This window comes from Centropristis striata, chromosome 17, assembly GCF_030273125.1.
Source record: "Centropristis striata isolate RG_2023a ecotype Rhode Island chromosome 17, C.striata_1.0, whole genome shotgun sequence".
Taxonomy (NCBI): domain Eukaryota; kingdom Metazoa; phylum Chordata; class Actinopteri; order Perciformes; family Serranidae; genus Centropristis; species Centropristis striata.
This window is the reverse complement of record NC_081533.1, coordinates 21,186,852-21,213,211: the sequence shown is the minus strand read 5'-3', so window position 1 is coordinate 21,213,211 and position 26,360 is coordinate 21,186,852. Positions and strand designations below refer to the sequence as shown.

At 44.7% G+C, this 26,360-nt stretch overlaps 1 protein-coding gene across 5 annotated transcripts in view; it reads left to right on the top strand.

Annotated features, from left to right (window-relative positions):
* The window catches only part of ppargc1a (peroxisome proliferator-activated receptor gamma, coactivator 1 alpha), a 265,870-nt gene that overhangs the window by 225,426 nt on the left and 14,084 nt on the right, over positions 1-26,360 (top strand). Inside the window, exons 1-7 of one of the 5 annotated variants that reach the window (XM_059354834.1) lie at positions 1,604-1,812; positions 4,544-4,723; positions 18,550-18,741; positions 19,735-19,860; positions 21,059-21,440; positions 23,329-23,374; positions 23,575-23,648. In XM_059354834.1, the coding sequence (XP_059210817.1) occupies positions 1,765-1,812; positions 4,544-4,723; positions 18,550-18,741; positions 19,735-19,860; positions 21,059-21,440; positions 23,329-23,374; positions 23,575-23,648 (1,048 nt within the window). In that variant the 5' untranslated portion in view covers positions 1,604-1,764. Of the gene's footprint in view, positions 1-1,603; positions 1,813-4,543; positions 4,724-18,546; positions 18,742-19,734; positions 19,861-21,058; positions 22,425-23,328; positions 23,375-23,574; positions 23,649-26,360 lie in introns of those variants that run through there. The other 4 variants (XM_059354832.1, XM_059354833.1, XM_059354831.1 and 1 more) reach the window with 4 other exon arrangements.

Here is a 26,360-nt window from a genome sequence, read left to right as displayed (position 1 = left end):
CCACATGCTTGTCTGGGGTTAATTCCAGACTGGAGCAAACAATGGAAACTAATTATCTTGTAAAAGAGCTATGATTTAATTAAACGTAAATTGCTATGTACTCTATCATTAGCGTGGAGAAAACCTGTAATTATTACACATCTGAAACTTTAAACATGATCGACGTCCATTGTAATATTGCCTATCATCTCATGACAACAGATGGTTTACTTACTTTGCCCAAGCTTTTTGTAATTGTGACAATGTCTGCTTTTTCCTGGAGAGACTGTTGCGCAATTTAATTATTTTCTGCATTATAATGGGCATTTAAAATTTTGGTCAGTTTTTCAGCAGCTAGAAAAGATCAGGGCATCAATTTACTAAACTCTTTGAGGTGCTATCATGTTCCATCTGCTTCCATAAGATCCAAACAGAAGACATCTCTAATGTTGGCCAGTCACTAGGTTTCAAATTATAACGCAGACCTTGCCAAGAACAAATGTGATCCTGAAATGTGATCCAGATTTCCACTAATTTAGACAAGAGATTTGCTGCTGTTACTCTTTTTCCTTAACATTTTTAACAAAGCTGAGATCGTGAGTTTGAGTTCTTATGCAAATTAGGATTTTAAATAATTTATTATTGAAAATATAATTTACATTTAGCAATCAGTCTACTTGTTTATTCACGTTCCTATAAGGAGTGTCTCCTCCTAAAAGTAGAATATTTTGCTTGTTTTTTAATTATTTTGTACAGTTGTGGTTAAAAGCCTTTTTAAAATAGGGTTTGAGACTCGGGCTCTTAAATGGGAGGGGCTAAGGAACTCCACAACTATATTTGAAAAATAGAAGGTAAGACCTTTAGCTCCAAGAACGGCATGCCTACCTTCAAGCATGGTGGTGGTAGTATTGTGCTCTGTGCCTTTTTTGTTGCTTGTGGAATTAACGCTTTACAGAAAATAGATGGATTAATAAAGAAAAATAGGATTACCTCAGAATTCTTCAGGAAAATAAAAAAAATGGGTGTTCCAACAGGACATTGGCCCCAAACACACAAATATGTGGTAAAGGAATGGCTAAATCATGCTAGAATTGTTTGTTTGCTGGCATCTGTTGGCTTTTGGTGTCAGTGAGCCAAAAAAAATTTGTTGAAATGCCCAGATTCTGTCAAGGAGTGGTAAAAGATTCAACCAGGAGCTTGTGGAGGGCTACCATTTTACCAAAAGCTCCTAATTTAGCTGAAGAGCAATTTAACCAAATATCAGCATTTTTATTTTTAGCCAAGCAGATTTGGTCACATATTCAGAAAACCTTTAATATATATAAAATAACCAAAAGTAATGATTTCCACTGCAGAAAAATAAGGGTTGTAGAAAGCATTGGAAGCTCAATACTGCCATGATATACATGTTTTATAGTGTAACAGTCTGACAACTACTGTACCGTGTATATAGAAAGAAAACGCATGATATGGGTTTAAGATTGACATTTTTTGCAGTGCACAGAGAGGATTTTACTATGTGCGCAGCCAGACCCCGCCTGCTCACTGCGCGTCACTGGCGAGTAGTGTGGACTCAGAGTCACTCCCCTGCCTACTTTTAATAGCTTTGTCATGTGATGGAAAGCAGTTGTAAGACAGGTGCCCTCGGTTCATTCTCGGCGAGGGGCAGCAGTTGCCTGTGTGAGAGCGAGTGGGAAGCGTGTGTGGATTTCTTTTTTACTTGATTTCTTTCTTTTTTCTTTTTTTTCTTTTTTCTTTTTTTTTCGGACGTCATTCAGTGGCTGGATGGCGTGGGACAGGTGTAACCAGGACTCGGTGTGGAGAGAATTAGAGGTGAGCGCATCTAAAAAAATCCGACTTGTTTCATCTTTCTAGCCCTCTGGACTTTCTTTTTTTCGCCTGGACCGCTGGACAACAGTGATTTCCACATACGCTCTCTTCAGCTCTGCTGCTGCTGGTGCTGGCGGTGGCACGCCGGTGTAGTGCGCGTCTGGACACAGTTGAGGATGCGGGGGATATACAACACGGGAATACATGACAAGTGGAGGGAATGTGCGGAATCTCCCTTTTCACCTCAGTTAAAGATGTAGTTGTTGTAATGCGTGCACAGGCTCAGGACCATTGGTTCCCTCATAGGATCTCTGCTCAGTCGGAGCGAGTGCTTGCAAGCTTGCGGATATCCCTCCAGCCGCGGACTGTACGCGCTCCGCTGCCGAGAAGCTTTTTCATGCCGAAATGACAGAAATGTCTCAAAGTCAGGTATTTCGCTGACGCATGAAATCCACTGACGATAACAATCCCTTTGATGTGCTGTGTCGTTATAGGGCATGTTATTTTCAAAGGTTGTCCACATTGAGGACTATCTGGCATTGCGCAGGAGCATCATAACGGTACCGGGCACGTCTGTATGCCAACATCCCGGCCGGTGGAGCTTTGCGCTGGCTGGACAGCAGCATCGCATCCAACCACACTTATTAATTATATGTTAGAGCGAATTTTCTTCTAAATTCTGCGTTTTATTCATCTCTTCATCCAAGCAATTATCTCCTATTCGCTCCCGTCGTCTTTTTAATCTACTTTACCTTTTCTAGTCGTTTTGATTAAAGTGCATACAGATAATAACGCACATCAAACGGATACTTATTCGTCCCCCTTTTCCTTATTCATCGTGTCCACCCAGCTTGTTGTGGATTTAGGTCTACCTGGCTATACTTAGGTACTTGTCTGCATACAGGAGTCACCATCAGTGATGCTTCAGAAAGGTTTTCTCTGTAACTACACGATGTGACTGCAGTCTGGCTGCATATGTGTGCTTATCTAGGCTGCGTGATGAGAATATGAGAAAGAAAACTGCCATTGTTTAAGTAAAGTATGGATCTGTTATTTCGGGCCGATTAAGGGATTGTTTTTCATTCAAATGCGCTCCTTTGCACTTTAATCACCGGGGCAAATATAGACTAGTAGTCACTTTCGCCAGGTGGGCTTCAAGGGAGCGTCTTCTTTGCCGTTTAGACTGCGATTTAATTATCTGCTTGTGCACAGCCAACAAATACGCGTTTCCTTGTTGCTCACCTTTCGACTCATTCTAGCTATAAAATCTATGCATGTAGACTCGGTATTAAAACATTTCTCTTTCAATGAGCGAACTGTCATCCAGGACGTCAGTACTTCCTCTAATAATCTTCCCCTACCAGGTGCTTTTATGTGCGATGCGTGCGTAAATCACTGGAGCGCTGTGGTGCGCCCTGATTGTCTGTCTGGCGGCGCTATTTCATTAGTCCACCAAGAAGTCCATAAGATAATTGGGCATAGGACGTCCAGCCTCTGAATATCCTCACATCTTTGCTGCAGTTTTTTTTCCATCCCGTGCCTTGTCAGACTGGATCATCACAGGGCAAGCCTAAGACGCAGTGAATCTGTCCCCCTCGCTGTTGCGGTTGCAACATAACGGATTTGTCTCATCATAGTCTAAGTCATCGTGTATTCATGTTGGTGCGAATCCGACGACAGATGAACTGTGACACCGGTGTCTGGGCGGTTTTTCCTACTTGGCACAGCGTTCGTCTCTAAGCTTTGCCCTGAGCCGAACCTGACTCTCATCCCTCCTCAGTCTGCGGGCCAAATACCTCCCGGCTTCGCCCGAGGATATCTATCTTATATCTGTCTTAAGGGTCGTCCTGTAGCGTTCATACATCAGCTGACGTGTTGTCAACAACATTAGAAGTGTGTATCCTATTAGACAGTAACCATACAGCTGTTCTCTCAGGCTTTTGGTTTGCATGTGCACTGTCACAGAGTGTAAACACGCCTCTACTCTGGTGATCACTGACAATAGCTCTCAAAGTTTGCTGCTGTTTCAGCTGTTGGTTTCCTGCCTGGGGGTATACATACTATTCATAAGAGCAGAATTTGATTGGATAAAGCAATTAAAATTGTGATCAACAAGATATATTTTAAGAATCATGAAAAATCAGCGACGCCTTTTTAAACCTTCTCTTCGCTTTTCACGTCACCAAAGCCCTGTTGAGCTCCAGCCCGGAGCCCCTCAGCTGATGATTAGTATGGGGAGGAAGCAGGAACAGCTGCTTCATACAGTACGCATTGGCTAGATTACATAAAAGTGGCTGGTGAATAACAAAATGTCAACAGGCAGCATTTAGTAGCACGGAGGCCAGCACCAATGGCCATGCTCGGGGAGTGATGGTGGGAAGGCAGGTTGCTCTGCAGGCTGGATAGAAGCAGAGAGGAAACAGGTTGCATGTTGCTGTGCAAAATGAGCTGATGTGCAGAACTAGTCAAATAATAAGTAATACGAAAAGAAGTAATAAAGTGAAAGCGGCAGACATATTCCGCCATTGCAATGAGAGTTCATATGCTGAACAAATGTATGGATTTATTTTGTTTATCACTCAACAGCAGGTTTTCAGAAGACTTTTGACTCCTGTCCAGATTTCGATTCCGCCATTGTTTTCAAACTTGGCACAAGGAATTGAGTGTCTGATTTGCATATGAAAGAGATGTGATTATTGTCTAACTATCCTTGTTGTTGTTTTTTTTCCTCCAGTGTGCTGCCTTGGTTGGTGAAGACCAGCCCCTCTGTCCAGACCTCCCTGAACTTGACCTCTCAGAGCTGGATGTCAGTGACTTAGATGCAGACAGCTTCTTGGGTGGCCTCAAATGGTACAGTGATCAATCGGAGATTATTTCCACCCAGTATGGCAACGATGCATCCAATCTTTTTGAGGTAAGTAAAGCTTACAGTAGCTTTATTTAAAATCACAGCATCTATATATATTCATATTCATTTCCTTCATCAATATGTATAAGATTTTAAGTTGCTGTTTCTAAGCATTATGTTGCTTTGGAACATCTTTGCATCCACAGTGATTTCATTATATGCTCTCCCAGGGGTCAGGAGTGAGCTAGAATAATAACATGCCCTAGCAAACACAGCGCACTATCGCATTTTCGAATGCAAGCCAAACAAAATGTACAACTGTAACCAGTTTACAAACATGGCTCCGAAGTACAAAAGGGGAGATAACATGAAGAATGATAAGCTCAGGAGGACCTTTGTCCCCTTGTTTGAATCCTGGCCACAAATGTGGGCTCCCTTATCAAAACTTTGAGCATTTATTTCAGCTCAGAGTCAGTACCGCGGCACACATCTGACAGAACGCTCTGGTAGTAAACTCTGGACACAGCGGCTGTATTGCAAAACGCTTCTCAAAGGTTGGAGTGTAAAACTTTAATCTTTGCTTCCCCCTCTTGCTCTCCCTTTTCTTTCTCTCTGTCTCCTCCTATCCCTCTCTTTCCATCTGACTCTGTCCTTCTGTCCTCACCCGGTGACAAACGAAGTCCACAGAGGGTGATGATCTGGCCAGGGCCATAAAGCCATCGGTCTTGGGACTCAGTTCCAGTCCCCAGTTCATTATAAGCCTTTATCAGTGCCAGAGATAGACAAGAAAGACTGAGATTGGATGCTTTAGCCTCGCCTGGGGAGGAAAAACCCTGTCTGAGAAGGGTGTGTGTGTGTGTGTATGGTGTGTGTGTGTGTGTGTGTGTGTGCGTGCGCGCGCCCTGTTGTGTAGTCACGTTTTTAGGGTCTCTGTTTCGTGTTGTGTGTGTGCCTCCTCAGTGGTCTTGCAGGCAACAGTTGATAACAGACTAAATTCTTTCCACGTTTGACCTCCTCTCTACCACTGCCACCAGTCTCTTTATATCACCACACATTCTGTGGACCACCCTAACACACACACACACACACATGGGAAGGGGTGCCTTAAGTACTAGCTGGTGTGACCGTGGCTCCTCTGTCGTCTGACAGTGATATGGCTTACAGCCACTGAGTGGCTCTGGGGATGGATAAAAATACCAATGTGAGTGTATGCATGTGCTTGTGTGCGTGTCACTTTAAAACAATGGAACTTAGCACCCATAGAGGACCCTGATGAGGAAACTAGCTCTGAGCTAGGAGCCGTGGGTGACTTCCAATGTGAGAAAGAGCTTGTATTTGTGTGTCTGCTCGGGCACATGCTCATGCACACCAGCGCACGTGTTTGCATCCAAATGAATACTGTACATTGCAGTGAGCGGGTAATGTTTTCACACTTTGAACAAGCCAGCAGCTATTTTATTATGTTGAGGATATGGAAAGGCTTCTAATCAAGCAGTGAAAACTGGGGTTTTCAAAGCAAGTAATACATTTCCCTGACCAGGGATTTTTTTTCCATCTTTGGAAAGTTTCAAGTCACCATATGAAGTGTTCAGTTCATCATACGGCAGGACCCAGCTAATCCTACTTAATCTGACAGGGGAAAGTTTGCCGCTCGGCAAGGATCAGAAAGCTGGGGCTGCAGCTGTACTTCCTGCGCCCCCCTGATTGGCCTCCACACAGGGCAGAGAAGCATCCAATCAAAAGTTGAAGATTAGAGAACATGTTAATAACCAGCCAGATTTAAAGCCTGAGTGTACTCTTTGTTTTGTTGCATTTTCCTTTACACGCCTGCATGTACATTCACTTCACAAATCAGTGTGTTTTAAGAAAAAGAAGGAAGCAGATGATCAAGGCTGCCAGGAGTTACATGTGTAACAGCTGGGTGCAGCTGTCACACAGAGGCCCCTCTTTTTAAAATCCCCATCAAACAACATGCTCCCAGGAAGTTTGAACCAGCTTTCTTTAGTTCAAGTAAGTCAACTATTTAAATGATTTGCAGCTCAGAAAGAAAGACAAACACCTACTGTTTTTCTTGGACTGGGGTTTTTATTCAGGTTGCGACTCCATGTGACAGACGGTAGCAAATGAATAAACAGACTGGGTTATACAGTGCAGTTGGGACCGGAAACATAGTTGTCACATCAGACAAAGTCTCATTTGGTAATTAGAGGGAACATTTTAATTGTTGACACCCTGTATAGGCAGTGTAAGTGTTTGTATGGATGCAAAAAAGCCCATGTGTCTATCTGTGTATTTGTGTGTTCTGTTCTGTAAGCAACATACGGTCTCAGATCACAAGCTGTCCCCTGGCTGGCCTTTTGCTCCATTCCCTGCCACTGTCCCAACTGTCCCTGACACGAAATGTGGAGAATGATACACCTCAACCCCCACCCCCATCCCTTGAAAAAAAACACACCACCATACACACACACATAACAGCTATCGCTCCCAGCACAGTGTGTTTGACACCTCTTCAAAACGGGCCGACCGTGAATGTCCACAGTCTATTTTGGGCTGCAGTTGTTAAGGGGAGGATACTCCAATAAGTTCCCAATGTACTGCCAAAGATAATAGCATAGAAGCATGACCCAAAGTCATAATAACCACAGGACTCCACTCAGATTTCATGTCAAAGCTTCAACCATTTGATTGATGTGACCGTGTCTCATTTGGTTTTAGCTTGGTCTGATTCCAATGTGGACGTGCAGTCGCGCTGGGGTGCACCATGGCCACATCATACATATACAGTTTCTACATGATTATGAGAGAAAATTGGCACTGAGCTTACATTCTGCCATTTTTTCGCCACTGTACTTGTCTTGTTGTGAGATACACTGATGATAGATGGACAGGTGGGACAAAGGGACAAGAGCAGATAGAGAAAAGTGAAACAAAAGAAGGCACAGAGATAGAGAGAAAAGGCCAACAGATGACAAGACAGGCTGACAGACAGACATGGGGACAGATGGGTAGTGAAAGAGACAAATGTAGGGAGCAGGAACAGCTTGGACTTGTGCCAGCCCAAATCAAAGCTCATGGATTCGAAGTAAAAGGTTGTGGGATTTGCAGGTAGTAAAATAAGATGCCAAGGCTTAAAGCATTACTCAGATATTGCAACGCACGTGAGCGCACATATGTGAGCCGTGTCGGTCATGCAAACTCTTTATATTACTCCAACGGGATGTGCTCCGTGATGGCATCACATTTTGCAAGGCATTATGCCGCTTTGTCTTGCTTGTTTTAACATTTTTGGACAGATGCTCAGGCGCTTATATTTAAGTAAAGGCAGATTACACTGATTGGGTCATCTATAGCAGGCTTTGATAAACATGCTGTGATTAAATATTTTTCTCAAGCAGCCCTTCCGTCCCTGCAAACACATGTAATCGTAGATTAGCTCGCACACTTGTTGGCGAAAGGCGCTCCTGTGAGCTGAAACAGCAGTGCGCACGAAGTCATAGACCCTCTAAGAGGAATTGTCATGCCCACACAAACACATACAGACACACACAGACAGCAGAGACCCTTATTGTCCCTGTTCTTACTCCCTACTGAATGCCGGTTGCGTTTATTTTGCAAATTTATGCTGACATTTGAGAGTACACCACCCGCACCAGTTCACCGCTCCAGCAAAGGGTGTATGAATTATCATATTCCACTGTATAATATGATTTTCTCAAGTGAGTCTTATTAGAATACACCATACTTTCCTCATCTCGAGTTCCCTTCAGTTTTCACTGTGCTGATACATTGTTTGCACTGTCTGATGGAAGAAATCCTCCATCACTGTCGAACTGAAGGCAAACTGCACTTTCAGACCTGCGGCTATGCTGTTTCAAGATACACAAATGAGAGGGAGCGCAGACAAGTAGGCGCAGACGTATAGTAGAGAGATGCAGACTTAGGCTGTCCAAGCCTTGTGTCATCTTGGAGCGTCTGTCAGATCCACTCCACAACAAGAGCTCTCAACCCGCCGCCCTGCAACACTGTGGGCTCTGCTCTCTGCCATCCCCTCTCTCTCCCCCTTCCTCGCTCTGTCTTTTTTCGCTCCCAAGGCAAAGCATTTGTTTCTGGCTGGTGGGAAGTTGAAGCTGCAGTGGCTAAACAAATATATTCTGCCTCCAACAATCGCTTCTGGAGAGAAAGGCTGGAAGGAGGAAGGGAGTGAGAGGGAAAAAAATAAAGGGATAGTGAGCAGGGGGGTGGATATGGCCAAAAAAAAAAAGTACCCTCAGGGAATGTTTTGAAAAAGAGCAAGGGAACATCCTTTGGTCTGGTGGTGGCTGCTTGGCTGCATGTCTCGCTCTCTTCCCCTCTCTCACTCTCTCTCTCTCTCTCTCTCACACGCACACACACACACACACACACACACTCAACCCGTGTTCCCAGCGGGCCGCTACTGCTGATTGAGGCATGGTTTGGTGTTCCTGCCCCAGCTGATCCCTTGCCCCCAGTGGATACCCATCTCTCTCATCACACTGGAACCACACATGTGTGTGCGTCTTTTGTGTAATTGAGACACCCTATACAAAGATCAGATAGTGGTCTTTTCTGGCTAGACACAACACCATCATCACTCTCTGTTTTGTGTGTTCCTGCGTGTGTGTATTGGGTGGGAATGACTATTTTTAGTACCTGGGGTAATCTCCACTAAGAGCCTTTCAGGGCTGTTTCACTTAAACCTGGCCAAAACACTAAGCCAATAATCCACCCCCCACCCCCAACTCATACTCTCACACACACACACAGCAACATGTTGCAAAGATGCCATGCGATAAGGCCAACCATACTTCTATTATTTAATAGTGTACACTTTGGAGTGGGAGGAAGGTATAAACAGTGGATTCCTAAAATGCTTTTATACTCTTCTCCTCATGCAAGAAAGGAGACAGAGGAAGCGCAAGATGGTGTTTGCATAGAGAGAAAATTAATTGATCAAAGACTGACAGGCAGAGGGGTACAAAAGAAGAAGTGAAAGCGATAGCCAGTAGTGAGAAAGCAGCATGAATAACAGACAAAAAGGGGAAACCTCGACAGAGAGAGAGAGAGAGAGGGAGGATGGAGAGAGGCCTTCAATCAGTGAGCGCTGTGATTCATGGTGAAGCACTATCAGTCTTGGGCGATAGGCTGCTTCCCCTCTCCAGGAAAGGCCAATCGATCCCAGGTGTGTCTGTGCGCGTGTGTGCGTGTGTGTGTGTGTGTGTGTGTAGTCGGTGCCAGCAGGCCCAGCAGTGGCAGCAGCAGCCTTGGCCGGCCCTTCTGCGCTGGTAGTGTGCCATATTCTGTCAATCTCTGTGTGTTTGTGTCACAGCTTCCAGAGAACTTTGTCAACTTTGAACAATAATTAATAATTTAGAGGACAAATTATGTCTTATAGCAATTAATTAAAAACAAAATATTGTCTGTAATCGGAGGGGCTTGCAGACATTAAAGAGTAAATTAATACCAGACTGGAAAGAACTGTTTCACTGCCCTCTCTTGTCAAAGTTGTGGCATCTTTGACCTTTGGCTGTTGGATGGGGTCAGAAGTGTGCTCTAGCTTCACCTAACACTGATACCGTGGAGAACATGTGTACATGACTGCAGCAAGATGAGAAGGTAAACAATTACAGGTCAGAAAAAACAAGATCAGCTGGTGTAAACCTGCTTTTCCAATTAGCTCTGATTAGCTTTGTACTGGCAGATAATATGTTAGTCTACAGTCATGTTAAAAAAGTCTTGATGCTTGTATTGAATTATATTTTCAAAGAAAAAGCATTTGTTTTGTACTAGTGAGTCTTTTTCTGTTATAATGTAGGAGGTTTAACATATTTTTGGCCCTGTGCACCGCAGTCTTGAACTGTACATGTGAAGGACTAGTTTTCCCTGGTTGAAAGTCTATTTTTAAGTACTTTGTCGTCCATGCAGAGAAAAACCTCCCCATTCTAACTAAGCTTTATGATGTGCACTGCATGCTTAGAGCTTCAGCTTATTTCCCCCCTGAAGCATTTAAGTCTGCACAGGCCTCAAATAGTTCAAGAGGCTCTCCTAGGCTCTGCTGATGCATGAGTGACTGGATGCTTGGATGACTCACTTGCTACCCAATCAGTAGCTCCTGAGTCTAAACTGAAAGCAGAAGCTTTTACAGACATTTGGTCACTGCAGATATAAAACCATCTGTCCACTCTACTTTTTGTAAAACAAAAACATGCATACAGAAATATGAAGGTATAGAAAAAGTTTAACAGAAAAGTCCAGCATAGGGAAATGTCAGAGATGGATATGGGTTTGGGTTGGGGCTCAAATTAACATAATTAAGTACTTGCTATAGATGTGAACATAATTTTTGTACCATGTAATTATATAGCCCTATAGAAAGCATGATTTTTTTTATCAGGGGAATGTGAGATATGTGTTTTGTGAAATTGTGAAGTGGTGTATCCGGGATGAATCCACCATCACAGTGCTGTTGAACTCGAGAAGTCAACAGCTTTAAAATTGTCAGCTTGTTAATCAGCTCTTTCCAGAAGACCATTTTCAGGCTATACTGTGCACAGCCAAACCTCTTTTCATATGGCTGTGGGCTGTCTTGTATAATAACTTGCTGGGCAGATTGGGAAGGGATTTCGAGTGTTGGACGCTTTTCATCAAGTGGTCAGTGACCATTGATCATTCTGCATTTGGCAAACATTTCACAGTCTAATAGTGTGTGCAGGTGTGGTGGCCACGCTCAGCTAAATGTAAGCTGTGAAAGGCTAGCCTATCCAAACTAAAGACAACATGATCAGTATTCCACAGAGAATAGATCTTAGATTAAGATGAAATACAACCCAACATTGGATGTTGACGCAACAAAGAAAGACTCAGAGAGCTTTCATGCCCCCCCTCATCCTTTCTCATAGCATTCCTGCCTCACGTCAATGAGTTGGGATTGTATCGACTTAAGTGCACAATTTCTTTGATGTGTTTTCATTTCTTTGCTTGTAAAGATAGCTGCATCGCCACGTCTTTACCGCTCACACAACATGCAAAGGCTATTGAAGTCCTCCATGTTCGACCATAGCTACTACACGTGCAGCCCATACACATATGCTACTTGAAAGTGCACAAGAAAAAAAAACTGCTCAGATAACATGCTCACAAAGTCATTCGCGGATAAGAGGCATACACACTGCAGTGGCAGCCTCCTACCTGGATCCAGGAGCTGAAAAAAAAAAAGGCACTCGCTCGCGCACACAGAAGTCAAGGTAAAAGATAATGCGTTTATTTAGTAATCAGCAAATAGCTTTTATGCAGTGGGTAAGTGGTGAAGCCTGTGAGGCCTTGATAAGATCGTTTGCTTTCAGGTGTTTCCCTGTCGCACCACATATGGCATTGAGTGCAAATTGAATAGGGTGACCTTTTTTGCTGCAGAATCAAATTGTCTGCATTTCCCCCAAAAGATTCTGCCTTTTCAATTACCATAAATTTGTGATATTGTGTCCCCCGTCATATGCACAAACACATGCACGGAAAGATGTAGAATAGGACAATGACACAGAAACACCTTTTGTTTGAAGCGCCGTAGACCACTATATCTTGTCCACTGTACCTCAGCTCTCCTTGCACTGGCATCTTTCCGAGGAAGACATTACTGTGACAAATGAAACGCCACAAAGCCTCGATGGGCTTGGCAGGGCCTGAAAGGTCAGGAGCTGCATTTGTGTGCAGGTGTGCGTTTGTGCGTGTGTGGTTGTGTGTAAAGGTGGTGTCAGCAGTGGATAATAACATTGAGTCCTCGGTGCGAAAAAACAAGAAGTTCTGGTCCATTCTACTCCCCCTGCAAATCTATGTAAATGTCAAAACCAAAGTGACGAGCCTTCTGTGTGTTTGTAATTGTTTTATGGACAGCTACGCTTGACTGCTGATGGCAGACTTACATTCCAGCCAGGAAATGTGGCAGTGTCCATTTAGCAAGATGGACATTGGAAACAGTCTCCGTGCTCCTTTTTTCTGTCTCCCTCTGCACTCACCCTGTCCCCCCTCCCTGTGTTCCTCCAGCACATTATCAACAGTGTAACAGTATGTTCAAAGGCCCCTTGCTTAGTGGTGCACATTCAGAGCTGCCGACTTAAGCAAATAGCTATTTGCATGCCATTAGTCGAAAAAAGCAAAGGGAAGCACCATTCTTCATCCCATCTCTGCATCTAGCTGAATATTCCTTATTCGAGGCTCCAAATCTCTGTTTTCCTCCCCCTCCTGCTGTGACCGTCAAAGCAAGTCAGAGTCAGAGCAATCACAGCAATCAGTGTTTCCTCGTGCCAAGCCGATTGGGAAGTCACTGCCAAAACAAAAGAGTGAGTGTCCAATCATTATGATGGTGTGTGATTCTGTGGTGTTAGCAAACGGTTGCTTGGACCATCTGTTGGACGGCTGTAGAAGGAAAACAACAGCAGCTTGGGGCAGGACTGTAGACGGGGAGACTCCACCAGGGCATCCTGATCCTGTCCATTGTTTGGATAGCTGTGTGAGAATGCAGTCGGGTTGATATGAACACGTGTGCATGCATGTTATGGATTTAAAGGATGATATTTCATCAATGGTTTAAGTTGTGTCCTCAGGTGTTTGATATCTGCAGTCCATTGCAAATCTTTCAGGTTCTGTGCTCATTTGTGGGAAAGAACTAGACTTGAGCCAATTGGCAATAGGATCATATACTGACGGCTGAAGGGGTGATTATTTTTCCCCACGCCAATATTAATGCAATTTATTAAATATAGCATTATGACTAAAGGATGCAGAGGAATAGCATAACATTTGAAACTGCCTGTCAGACTGTGATTAGATCGTCTATCGCTGATCTTGAGTAGCCACAATTTAATGATATTAAAATAGAAGCGATCGGCCAACCCTAAAAGGTACATATCTGAATCATTTTTGACCTAAAGTAAGACAGAAAGGCTCCGGTGTGTCTGAAGGCATATGACAGCTGATCTCAGCAGATGTGTGACAGAGTTCAGGTGGTTAGTTTTAGCAGCAGGGTTACCGGTCAGAGGATTTTTCCACAGAGAACGAGAAAGAACAGCACCGCTAACATCCCTTGGGTAGGTGTCTCAATCGGATCTGGCCTGTGTCAGGATGTGTAACAACAGTTCTCTTTCTCTCTTTGGCTCACTCTCACACACACAGATATCTCCTCTTCCCACTTTCTCTTTCCCTCTCTCTTTCCCCCATCAGCTCATCTGATAGTGCTCTAACAGTCTCAAATGGTTCCCAGGAGATGCATCATCTCTGCACACACACACATATATCCTGGTCCTCAATGATGGGTCGAACCGTTTCCTCACTGATGTGTAACTCACGTAGCCTTCTAAACTCAGACAGACATCTGGCATGTAAACAGTCTGCAACAGCACTTCTTCTTCATTCCGAGTGCTGCCATTTTTCTATAAACGGAGGCACAAAATAGTGAATTCCTGCCAGGGCGGAGGGATTATCACAAGACTAGTTGTGGTATTATAGCTAAGTAGGATGGAGAATTCTAAAATCAGCTGGCTTTTGATTGGACTGCACAATCTTGTCTACATTTAGAGGGTACAAGATTTAGCAATTTACCACACACACCATCACAATAAGCCAGAATATATACTGAATCAGGACTTGGAGAGACAGATGATGAATACAGAGATGTACTATAAGCCACCAGTACTGTGTCCAGAACATGTAGATCCTCGATATCATTTGCTTGGGAAATTGTTTCAGAATAACAAGATGCTCTATTGACTCTGTAGTCAGATGGAAAACGACAAGAGCAGTCAGTTCACTTCTATGTATAACAGAGACCTGACCACAATGGAGGTTTAACATTTAGTTTTATGATTTGGAACGTTGTCAGACTGTTTCACCACCGCCGCACACACGCAGACACAGACACACACAGGGACTTAACAGTGTTATGTATGGCTTCATCGCTCCGTATAGGCCATAATCACCCTCTCTCCATCTCAGTAAGCTCATGCTAAATGACCAGACGTCTCTGGCGGCTGCCATGATTTGTCTCTCCACCGTGCATCGTGCCGTACCTTACCCTCCCTGCCTCTCTCTCCTCCCTCCTTCTCTGCTGCCATATGTTGTGCCTGTGTGACCGGCCGACGTGTCAGGCCTGACTAACGCCTTAACGGCAAGGCTGACGTTGATTTATTTCCTCTGAAATCTGGGGGCCGGGGGTAATAACACAGAATGACATTATTTGTTTATCAAATCCAAGGCTGCTTTTCTTGGCAGAGTCAAGATGTGACGACTTGATACCACAACCACCGCCCCACTCGCCACATGCACATATACCCCCCACGATTTCTGATTGTGCCGTGATTAGAAGGTCTTGCTAGTTGTTTAACCTCATCCAAGGGAATGCTTTATAAATGTGACAGAGCAGAGAGCAGAGGGGGAAAAAATAAAAGATTGAGATGAAGCAACGCAATTAAATTGTCAAGGCGCAGATTTAACCCCGCCATGCAATTTGGGCGCCAATTTATTAAGAATGTTTTCTGTCTGAACTAACTGGATGCTATTCCTCTACACTATCTGCATAAAGAGAGAAGGAAAGTGTGAGCAAAAAGAGACAGTGAGAATAAACAGTACTTTAAATACCAGATGACCCATTTAATGGGAGATATTTTATCTTCCCACATCCAGAGTGCCTGTCACATGTTCTGCCTCTCATTTGTAGATAACGGCGGGGCTGTTTAGTCTGTTGAAACTTCATCTTGCTGTTATTCAGTGATCGGGTCATATCATTCTGGCACTTTCACAACACATTTGGTTCCTTTTAACATGTAAATGATGCATTGCCCTGAAAAGCTCGTTAAAATTTGATCCCAAGCAAATTTGCTCAGGAGCTTGGAATCCTCAAGAAGCAATTAGCAGATTTAATTTGGCTATTTGCCCCGGTGTTCAGAAGTTGCTGTTTGTTTAAAACAGCACCTTCACCTTCCGTTATCAGCTGTGTGAATAGTATCTCCTGGAACACAATGCTGTGCTGTGGAACTCAATAAAAGAGTTAAAGGCAAGGACAACCTCAAAGACAGCCTGCCTGATAACAAAAGGGCCTCACCTAATAATGAACAACTGGAGTTGGCTTTCTTTTCTCCGACGTGGGGAAGCTGGGGTGAAGGAGGGGGAGAGGAGCTCTGCCAGCACTTGCCAGCATGTTTTATGGCTAATTGAAGCATTTGGAATAAAACAGCCACAAAATGGCACCCTTTAGAATTGGAGCGGGGTTAATATATTGTGATCCCACAATTAGCCCAGGATTGTTAAGATCTCTTTAATTCGGTGAGGTCCATTAAGCGGGATGGGCGAGAAAGTGCTCCCACCGAGACAATTTTTCTCTTCTCTCTTTGTTCTTCATGCCCTCTTTTCCTCTCAGCAGCTGCTGTAGTAATCAATATAAGTGGACATGGCCGTCAGCAGGTTGCCAGGTTATCCCGGCGCCACCCCCTTGGGGTGCCATAGCTGAAGTCCACCCACTCAGAGATTTTGTTTATAAATATACAAGGGGCAGGTGAGTCATTGGTAGTAGATTGACTTTGGTGCAGAAACTCTGCAAGGTGTGGTCCTTAAGCTCGCCCTCCTGGACAGCGGTATTAGATCATGCTCTCTCCAGGGTAGAAACGATCACTGAGGTTTGCTCTTTACCCCAGTTTCTCAAATCCCCACTTGGCCTAAGAGTGCCTCCACTAGAGCCGCAGCAGCGGCTGCAGCATGATCGTCACGACTCAGGGTTTTACAAGTGTCTCTTTCAGAATATGAGAGTCCCTTCTGGGTTATCTTCGGGGATACAGTGTGCCTGTGGGAGCTTGCCAATTGGTGGAGGTTTTTGAAACAGGATTGAAATCGTTACATTTGAGCCTGGCACAGACTCAGAAATTCCCCAATCCTTTCCAAACCATGACATAATGAAGCTTGCACAACCCTCTCAACTTTTAATGTTACTAGTGTCACACTGTGGTATAGACTGCAATTTCTACAGAATGTATAGGTTTGAACTGACTCTACAGATTTGAATAAAGCTCCATCCTAAATCAGCATTGCTTAGATAGTTGGTGAGGTTGGATCTAAACAGATGGCTGGTTCATTAAAGCCTCATTTGTGATAATCTTAAATGATCCTACTTTCCATTTCTCATGCGAGGATGTATGTTTGGGCTAAGAAAAGGCTCCGGCTTTATCAGCGGTTAATACCTACCCGCTTAGTGCTCAGGTAATAACTTGGGATGCTGGAAAATGGGGGAACATTTCAGTGGCATAGGGTTCCAGCACAGTGGATTTGAAGCTCCTTGCAAGTAATTAAACAGCATGCCACCTCATACAGAGCAATTTCCTGCAAGGCATTTGCTTGCCAATGCGCCATGGCCCCAGTCTACGTCGTGTTATCTCTGTGAAATATGTCCTCTTTATCATTTTTTAATAATGACTGAGTGCTCATGTTGTTAGGAGAAAATCTACTCAATGAACATCAGATTAACGTTTTCCTCACTGTTAGCTAGCTAACTGAACGTCTACGATATCTGTGTCATCTATAAATGAAAATTGGAGGGGGAAAGCATTAAAACGGCTGCTATCTCATTGGTGAATCCAAACCTGCTCCAAAGGTGCCATCCGTGGTGGGTGTGTAATTATGTAAAATCAGTGGGGTAGACGGAAACAAGTGGGTGGGTAAGTTTTGTGCATGTGGGAATCTGAGGTACAGGGCTGGTTTCAAAGAGGTTGGTGGCCCCCTTGGCATAATGATGACCACACGCCGTCGCCGAGCGATGATAATCCTTCCATGTGCATAAAGGGATTTGTTCTTGTTGGGCTGGCCACAGAACATCCCGAGGTGATGACGCTGTTTATCTTTCCGCTGTCTTAAAGTCCCCTGGGCTTTTATGGCCCTGGAATTTACAGTTCCTGTTGTCACTTGTCACCGTGCAAAGGCACAGCCATGCACACACAGACACAGGCTGCATTCCTCTCACTCTTAATATCTATTCTCTCTATTCTTGTTTTCTCTACATACATGCATAGTTATTATCTCCAGCCAACCTCTGGTGTCAATAGTTGGCAGCTCACATCTCCTTTTCTCCCTCGATCTCGCTATCAATCTCCATATATTCATCCCTCTGTCTCTTTATTTCTCATACAGTTATAATCTCTACCATAAAACAGCCAGCTGCAGCAAGCACAAAACTCCTCTGGTACATCAAAGAGGAGCTGAGTGGCAAGAACAAGCTTTATTTTTCATGAAATGTTGATGGTAACTTCCCGCCCATTGTAAACATCAGCTGCAATGCCAACATTTTAAATATATCACATTTATTTAGCATTAGCAGGCAGTAATTCACCTTATCTGAGGATTGCTCGCAAACATCTTGTCAGCAAAGCTGATCGTCTCTCAATTCTGTGGGGGAAGAGAGACGAGAGTCAACTTACGCTCATTGTTTCCTTTACCCCCATAAACCCCTCCATTCTGCAGCGCACCCCGACCCATTCCTGTCTTCCCTAGATACTTGCTACTTGTCAGCACTGGTAATGGGTTTCTTGGGGGAGATATTATTTTGGTCCAGTAAGCTGCATGCTTAAAATATGAGTGACAGGCTTGACTCACTTGCACAGGGAGAGAATTTTGTTTTTAAAAAGGCTGCCAAAATAGAGCCAGCTCTGCTGCTGCAAAAAATTTAGAAAAAAGAAAAATCTTCCCACTCTATTAACAATGAAAGCCTGCATGCAACCACCCACCACCTTTACTTCCCTGGAAGAAGAAAAAAACAGATGCAACTTCTCCTGACTAAAATGTCCTATTTTTCCTGTCTCTGTATTTTTCTGTCTCTGTCTCCTCCCCTCCCCCCCAAGAAGATAGATGAAGAAAATGAGGCCAACTTGCTGGCAGTGCTTACAGAGACCCTGGACAGCATCCCGGTGGATGAGGACGGATTGCCTTCGTTTGCGGCCCTGGCAGATGGGGACGTGACCAATGCCAGTGACCGGAGCTGTCCCTCCTCCCCTGACGGCTCGCCACGTACCCCAGAGCCTGAGGAGCCTTCCCTGGTAAGACCAACAGCTTATCCTGCTTGAGATACTCCCATCACCATCACTCCGGGGTCAAACCATATGTCATTCCTGCGTCATGACCTCCAACCCTGCACACACTGTTGCTTTTGTGCCAGTCCATGGCAGGCACTAGATAAGACTCTTCAACAAGCCTGGGCACCAAAAGTGTCCATTTGTCTGTGAGACTTCTGTATTTGGCAGTGTCCAGTACACACACTGTCACATTTGCTACAATGTTTTCACTGTATTTGTGGTGAGAGCGTGCAGAGATGCAGATGTAGGGAAGAGGGAAGTAAAGTGTGTTTTCTGCCCTGTGCTAATTACATAACAGTGCTATTGTGGCTTCAATTCAATGATATGAACACTGTGGTGGGGCCAACTATGGTTGACACAGTGCCACAGGCCCTGAAATCAAGCCGGCACATAATGAAAGTGAGGGGGGAACAAAATCCATCTCATCTCGTCTGCTCTCAGTGGGTCTCAACTAATCCCCCAGTGCCCGAGTCATCTTTTTTGGCAGAAGGCAGGCCTCTCGATTAGAAGTCAGCTTACCTTTGTGCTCTTATTTTTACACATAACCATACCATCTGGGCATTTTTCTAGCTTAAAGGCTTTGACCTAAAATGTTATGTTATGTTCAGTTATAGTCCATTTTATTCCATGCCGGTCGCTTCTAAATGACCTTTAGCCACATGCCCGAGTGTGTTTATTCAATCACAATAGAGAAGCCTGACTTTGTGTACACAAAAACACCTGCAGAGAGGAAAAAAAAACTCGACTTGTTCTGTCACATGCGACAAAACTGCTTAAATATCTCTAATCTTATCTTGTCAGTGATTTTATCTTTTCTAACTGCAGAACTAGTCTCTTCTGGTTGTACATTTACAAAGCACAGGCTGTCTAATTGAAAGAAAATGGTAATTTGCATTACCCACGCTCAATTCCCCCTCCTTCACCACTTTCTCTTGTTCTGTTTGGGTCCATTCGCAGCTGAAGAAGCTCCTTCTGGCACCCGCAAACTCCCAGCTCAGCTATAATCAATACACAGGTGGCAAGGCACAGAACCATGCAGCCAGCAGCAACCACCGGATCAGACCACCACCTGCCGTCGTCAAGGTAGGAACACACACACACACACACACGCACACACACACACACACACACAAATACACACACACAAAAACACGCACTGCCTTGCTGCTTTTCACTCCTGTACACACATTTTTTGTTAGTGTTTGTTTCTCTCTCTCTCACTGTCTTCTCGCTCTGCGTGCTTTCTTGCTCTTTCTCTCTCCCTCTCACACTTTTCTTGTTTTGGTGGCCGCCTTTAGAAGATGTTAGACTACTGCTCTAGTCTACTATCCCAGGGGGCCATCTCGTAATGAAAACAGGCTGATTGCTGTTGGGCTTTCCAGGCGAGGCATCGGCACCGTTGTCTCATTAGCTCCACCACTTATCCGCCTTGGTATGGTGCCTGTTGAAAAAAAAAAAAGGAACAGCGACAGGCGCTCTTGCGGGAGAGATTGATGCCTTGAGACGACAAGATCAAAATATCAGACTTGATGTTCTCATTAGACGGCTCGCAAAATGATTTTTTTCTAAAGGGGTGGGGTGATTAAGATTAATTTTATTCAGTGTAAGTATCATAGGTTTATGAATGTGAATAAATAAAGTATGTGATTTCAGTAATCTGTTTGCATTTCATGTCAGAACGGGGACATACTGTATGTTCAGTGTAATATACAGCTTACAGCGCTTGATCATTTTCTCTTGTTTGGCGAAAGAAATATATAGATGTTATTTGTTTTATGCTCTCGCTAGTACTTAAAATCCTCTGAAAGTAAAAAGCATCTGTATGAAGTCACATTGTGAGGTAAACACAACACGTACACAGCTTTGTGTGTGTTGCACATACTATGTTTGCACATGCAGTGCGTCAACCTTCCTCACATAGTCTATTTTCATACTGTGCCTTTGAGTCATCCATTTCTGGAGCACAGCGAATGAGGACTCCCGGAGGACATGGTGCGCGTACAGAGTGGCGCGGTGGTGCTCGCAGGGCCACGCAATTAAGATGATGGGCGGACCGCACTCCCAACATCGCCTCCCAGACAGTTGGGCAACCACTGTGCTCTGGGCTGTCTGAGTCTCTCTTTTAGCCTTTCTCTGGCTCCATCTCTTCTTTTATTTTTGTGCCAAATAAAACTCTTTACATTTGTCACAACTGGATCAACTGCACTGTACTACCAACTCTGAGAAAAACTTTTATTTAAACAAACTAAATTATTTTTTCTCTCTCTATCTTGCTGTGCAGACGGAGAGCCCCTGGAATGGGAAAGCAAGAGGGGGCTCCAGCCAACAGAACCGCCCGGTGAGGCGGCCCTGCACTGAGCTGCTGAAATACCTAACAGCCACCGATGACATCCTGCTCCACACCAAAGCCAGTGAAGCCAAGAGCACCTGGGGAGGTGCCGGTAGCAGGGACAAGAGTGGCCTGGGTCTTGGTGCCTCTTCCTCTTCCTCGTCGCCATCCTCGTCATCCACCTCCTCGTTCTCCTCCCTCTCCTCCACTTCTTCTACCTCTTCTTCCACCACCTGCAAGAAGAAGTCAGCTGTGCCATCTCAACAACAACAACAACAACAACAACAACAGCAGCAGCAGCAGCAGCAGCCGCCGCAGCAGCATCACCAGCGAGGTGAGAGCCGGGCTGCAGGCGAGTGTAGTGTGCCTGGTGTTGGGGCTGGGAAGTGGCAGCGTTGCTCTCACGATGACGGGGTTGAGGAGTCGGAGGGTGCTTCTATCCCTGTCGGCCACAGAACCTCCACCTGCGGCCATGCCCGCCCCAAACTGGAGCACGGGCCGCCCAGTGAAGAAGGAAGGCCGCCAGGCGATGTGGGCCGCCTGGCCGCCGCTAGGTTTATTAGGTATATGCATTCTTATTCCCTCCCTCCCCGAGAGGTGAGTCACAGCTGTGAGCATTGCCGAGAGGCTGCGGGCGCCACTCAGGCTAGTGAGGGCTTTGGCAGGCATGGCCGTAGAAACAGTAGTGGGAGCAACCGTGCACCACGTAGACACATCACAGTGACTATTAGAAAAAGAGATGAGAAGCCGGGGCACCCCTTACTTAGCCAGCTGCTCACCTCCAAACCAAGGCCCGCTAGGTATCGAGCCCACCTAGTCCCACCTAAGATCGCCCCTTTACCCAGCATTCAGAGCAAATCAGCAGGTAAGAGGTTTCAGAGCCCAGCACAGGCTCCCTCAAAGGTGGAGGAGGAAGAGTTGGGAGGGACCACTGATTGTAGAAACCCGGGAGTAAGTCAGCTTGTAGAGCCTGACTCAGGGGCCCTTATGTCACCTCTGGCCTTAGACCTAGAGCACTGGGTTAATCAGCCAGACTCGGGGCTAGACATGGGCTTTGGACTAGAGCTCGGGTGGCTAAACCAGGGGCTCTATGGGGAGGATGTTGACCATGATGATGATGATGATGGTGTTGATGATGATGATGATGACCATGTCACGGGCAGCCCCGCTGCGGTGCTCTCACAGGGCCCACCGAGCCCACTCTTCCCAGATACTAGAATTGCAGAGCCCACCCCTCCCTGCATCATACAAGGGCAGGGGCACCCACACAGGCAGGCACTCAGCGAGCACCCCGACGACCAGGGCCTCCCGTTGTTAGGTAATCATGACTGCATCCCCCCCACTGGCCTTATCTCTGCTCTCTCTTCTCCCTCTCCTGCTCTAACCATTTCCCAGTTTGACTTCACAACTAACCCCTATTCTAATTCGAATCTAACAGTCATTCTGAGGGCATAAACAATGACAACAAACAGCCTGCTAGCCAATGCTTTTTGCTAGTCCCGGAGGCATTCTTTTAAATTTAATTAGAATGAGCTTTTTTAAAAAGGAGGGGGTGGGAAAAGGGGCGAGCCTTGTCTTGCTACTGTACGTCTTGTATCCATAAAGTCGACCCTTGAACCATCTTTGGCTGATTGAGCTGAGTGTGCTGAGTTTGTACACTTAGACTCAGAGCCCGGGTGCTGCTCTTTAGCGTCGTGCTACTAAAGCCACGTTCCCTTAGCTGGAGCACAAGTCGGCCAGAGCCTCGGGCAACTGCACAAGCTTCCTTGACTCTCCTTTCTTCCTTCTTTTTTCCCCTCCTCTGCTGTTGGTGCATGTGATTATGACTTTTTTGTCCAGAGAGGGGCTCACCCACTGTCATGTGTCTTGTTTGTGGCATCGTCTTTTATGTCTTTATTACATTTCGATCTGTTTGTTGTCTTGAGCGGGGTATGTCTGTGTCTAGACACCTGTGAAATTCGTACCATCACTTCATCCTGCCTCACAGAATGGACAGTCTATCATAAGACAGTAAATTGTTAAAACGGGGTCAACCTAAAAAGATATGCCTTTTACAGTAGTGTCCATAGAAAGCCTTTCTAACCAGGTATGGGTGTTTGCAGTAATAATCGCATTTAATGAGCCAATTTGAGATTAACTGTTGCAGAATGTGGACCTGTTCTCTTCTGCCATGAGTGTTATACCTAGGTCAATAATTACCCATGCTCCTTTGTGTTCTGCAGCCAAACCAACCACCTTGCCACTTCCTTTGACCCCAGAGTCTCCAAAGTAAGTGTGAGAAGTTTTTCCACGTTATTCTAGGCAAAAAGCAACAGCAAACTACAGAAAAAAAGACAAACCAGAGAAAACTACATAGAGTAGAATCCAAGTTGAGGCATTTTTGTGACTCATTTCCATTTCTTAGATCACAAAAGCTTTTTTAAAGTCACATGAGAAGTAAAATGTTGCACTTTTTTTTTGTCTTTCAGTGACCACAAGGGATCACCGTTTGAGAACAAAACCATTGAACACACATTAAGTGTGGAGATTGCTGGAACCCCAGGTAAGCACATTTTTGTTATTATATTAAATATACATGTAGTTATTAAGGGGAAATAACACATCAGTGGACATTTTTACCTCCCTGTTGTAGCTAGTAATGGGTTAACTTGATCTTGATAATTCCATCACAGTTCAGAGTTCAAGGTGAAAGGCATAGGAGAACATTTTTATGTGCCCGAGTATTGATTAGGCTTTCCAATCTCTTCAGGCTTTATTAGCAAACCCCTCCCCTGTTACTGAAGAGTTAATGTGCTTTTCCTCTTCCTCTATCAGATCGTAATGCTCTCTGACTGACAGCTTACTTAGCCTACACATCATAGGAAAATTGAAATGGCAGTGTTATTGTTTTAATTGGTTTTGCGGTTTAATTCAGTTTTGCCTGTATGATCTGGGCCGTCCTTTCCTTAGGTCCCCAGACATACAGGCAATTAGATCAGCTGACTGGGGAGTCAATTTCCAATGTTAGGACTTGTATGCAAAGGATGCTGTTTTGTAAATGGAGTCAGCGTGAGGGATTTTTCAGCATCATTATTGACATCATCCTTTAGTGTTATTGAGTTGTAATTAACTACATCAGGAGAAAGCTATAGGCAAAAGGTAATTATTATACAAGTATGAAGAGAACGCCGGCGAAAGCTGCAATATTGGGCTGTCATATATCTATTTCTCTTTTTGTAAAAAAAGTTTAATAATTCCCCAACCTCCTTCTCCCAAAGATTAAGATTACAAATAAAATGACTGCTCTTTAGCCTCTCACACTGTGTGATGTTGCATTGGCCCCTTCAAGTATTCATTTACCAGCAGGGAAAATAGTCTCTATACATATCTTATGTCTACCCCCTGCACCTTCTACTTATCTCTTATGGGGGATGGAAATTTGTGGTGACCCCCTCTGTCCCTCTGACCTTGGTCGAAGTGCTGTTTAACCCTTTTGTGTAGATAAGCTTCCAGGGTCAAAGGAGACGTCTGTTGAGACCTAAACAAGGGACAGAGCAGGGCTGCTTAAGCTCTGGGGCAATCAAGCACAGTTAATATTTCTTCCTGTTTTACTGCACATGGGTGAGTTTACTGACCTGTGGCCAGGTCTGTGCGTCCGTTCTGTTCCACTGCATACGTTTTACAAGCGCAGTCAAATAAAGCCCTTCACCTGACTTTACCGTCCTAAGCAAATTTAGGATTGAATATTAGCAGGAAAGTCATTAGTCCAGAAAGCTGCAGGTTACTGAGACCCTTTTTCCACTTAGGGATTAGCTTTTGAGTCTAGTGCTGCATGAGACAGATGGATATAGATCCCAGTAAGTGGAGGTGAGAGCTTTGAGGTCCGGAGTTACATGTCCTTAGCAGATTTACAGTAACATTCCACTACAATAGAGATTACGGTGGTGTTACTGATAACCACATGAAAGGTAGCCAGGTGGGCGGCTCCACCCAGCACCCTCGACCCAAGGCAGGTCGACAACTCACTGATAGAACTTTCCATGAATTGCTGCCAGTAGCATATTTATTTTATGACTTTATGATGAGTTGTAGTAGTAATGGTTACTGTTTCATAGAAAGATAAATTTAATTATCAGGTGAACCTGTACATCGTGTACTGAGCCAAATAATTTTTAATACTAAACAAAATCAAACTTTGGACTCTTGGCTGCATGTTTCCTTGACACCTCATCAAGGATGTACAGTAAAGGATACAACAGGCAGTGAAGCCCCCTGGGATCTGCCTGTTCTGGCCTAATCTCTGCCAAGCTAATAGATTTACCCTGTGCTGCCGTGTTGTCTTTAATTACTGTATCTCATGACACTGTGGTGGTCTGTGTGTTGCTATTTGCATGGCTTACTGCCGGATCAACTCTTTAAGCACTGAGTTGTTATTCGCTCCGAGGTCTCCTTGCAATTTACAGCTGGACGAGAAAAAGAGAAAGCTTCTCCACTAGCTTCATCGTTTTCTTTCTGGTGGCTGCATGATTGGTGTTTGTGTCTGCGGCTCATCCATCACTAGCAAGTTTGACTGAGAGGCACATATTTATCTAATTCTGATTTATTTCACCCCCATCGCTAATGGCTCCTAGTTTATGACCCCACGCGCACATTGTTTTGGACAGATGGCGGTTCATTGGTGAAACAGAAGTTCCTCAGGCATTGTGTCGCACCTCCCTCCCTCTCTCCCTTATTCTTTTCATAGCTCATTTCATTGGCATTATGCTTATATATATTCTATACCACTATCAGAAGTGAGGAAAGAGGGGAGAAAAGCGGGGGAAAGTGTGGAGCGGGGGTTTGCAGTCCTACTTACAGACACATCCACATAATAAGTAGGATGATAAGCCGTTGGATCAGGCATTCCAAACACAGCGAGTGGTTTCAGAAACGTGCATATTTATGTAACAGGCTCCTGCACTCTCTTTGCCAAGCTGTCTTCCTCGTGCATACTCTAACACTGGATTTGGTACTAATAGCTGTCATTTGGTGCAATTCACAAGCAAGGGAAGAATGATATGCATTATAAGAAAGGCAAAGAAGAGGGGAGCGCGTAGGTGTTTCAAAGTGCCTGAGTTTGACTCCAGTGAGAGACTGTTAGCGTGTGTGTGTGTGTGTGTGTGTGTGTGCGTGTGCATGTGCGTGCGTGCGTGCGTGTGTGTGTGTGTGTGTGTGTGTGTGTGGGCACATTTGTTCTGTGCGAGACAGAAACAGGATAGGATGCTGAGAGACGGAA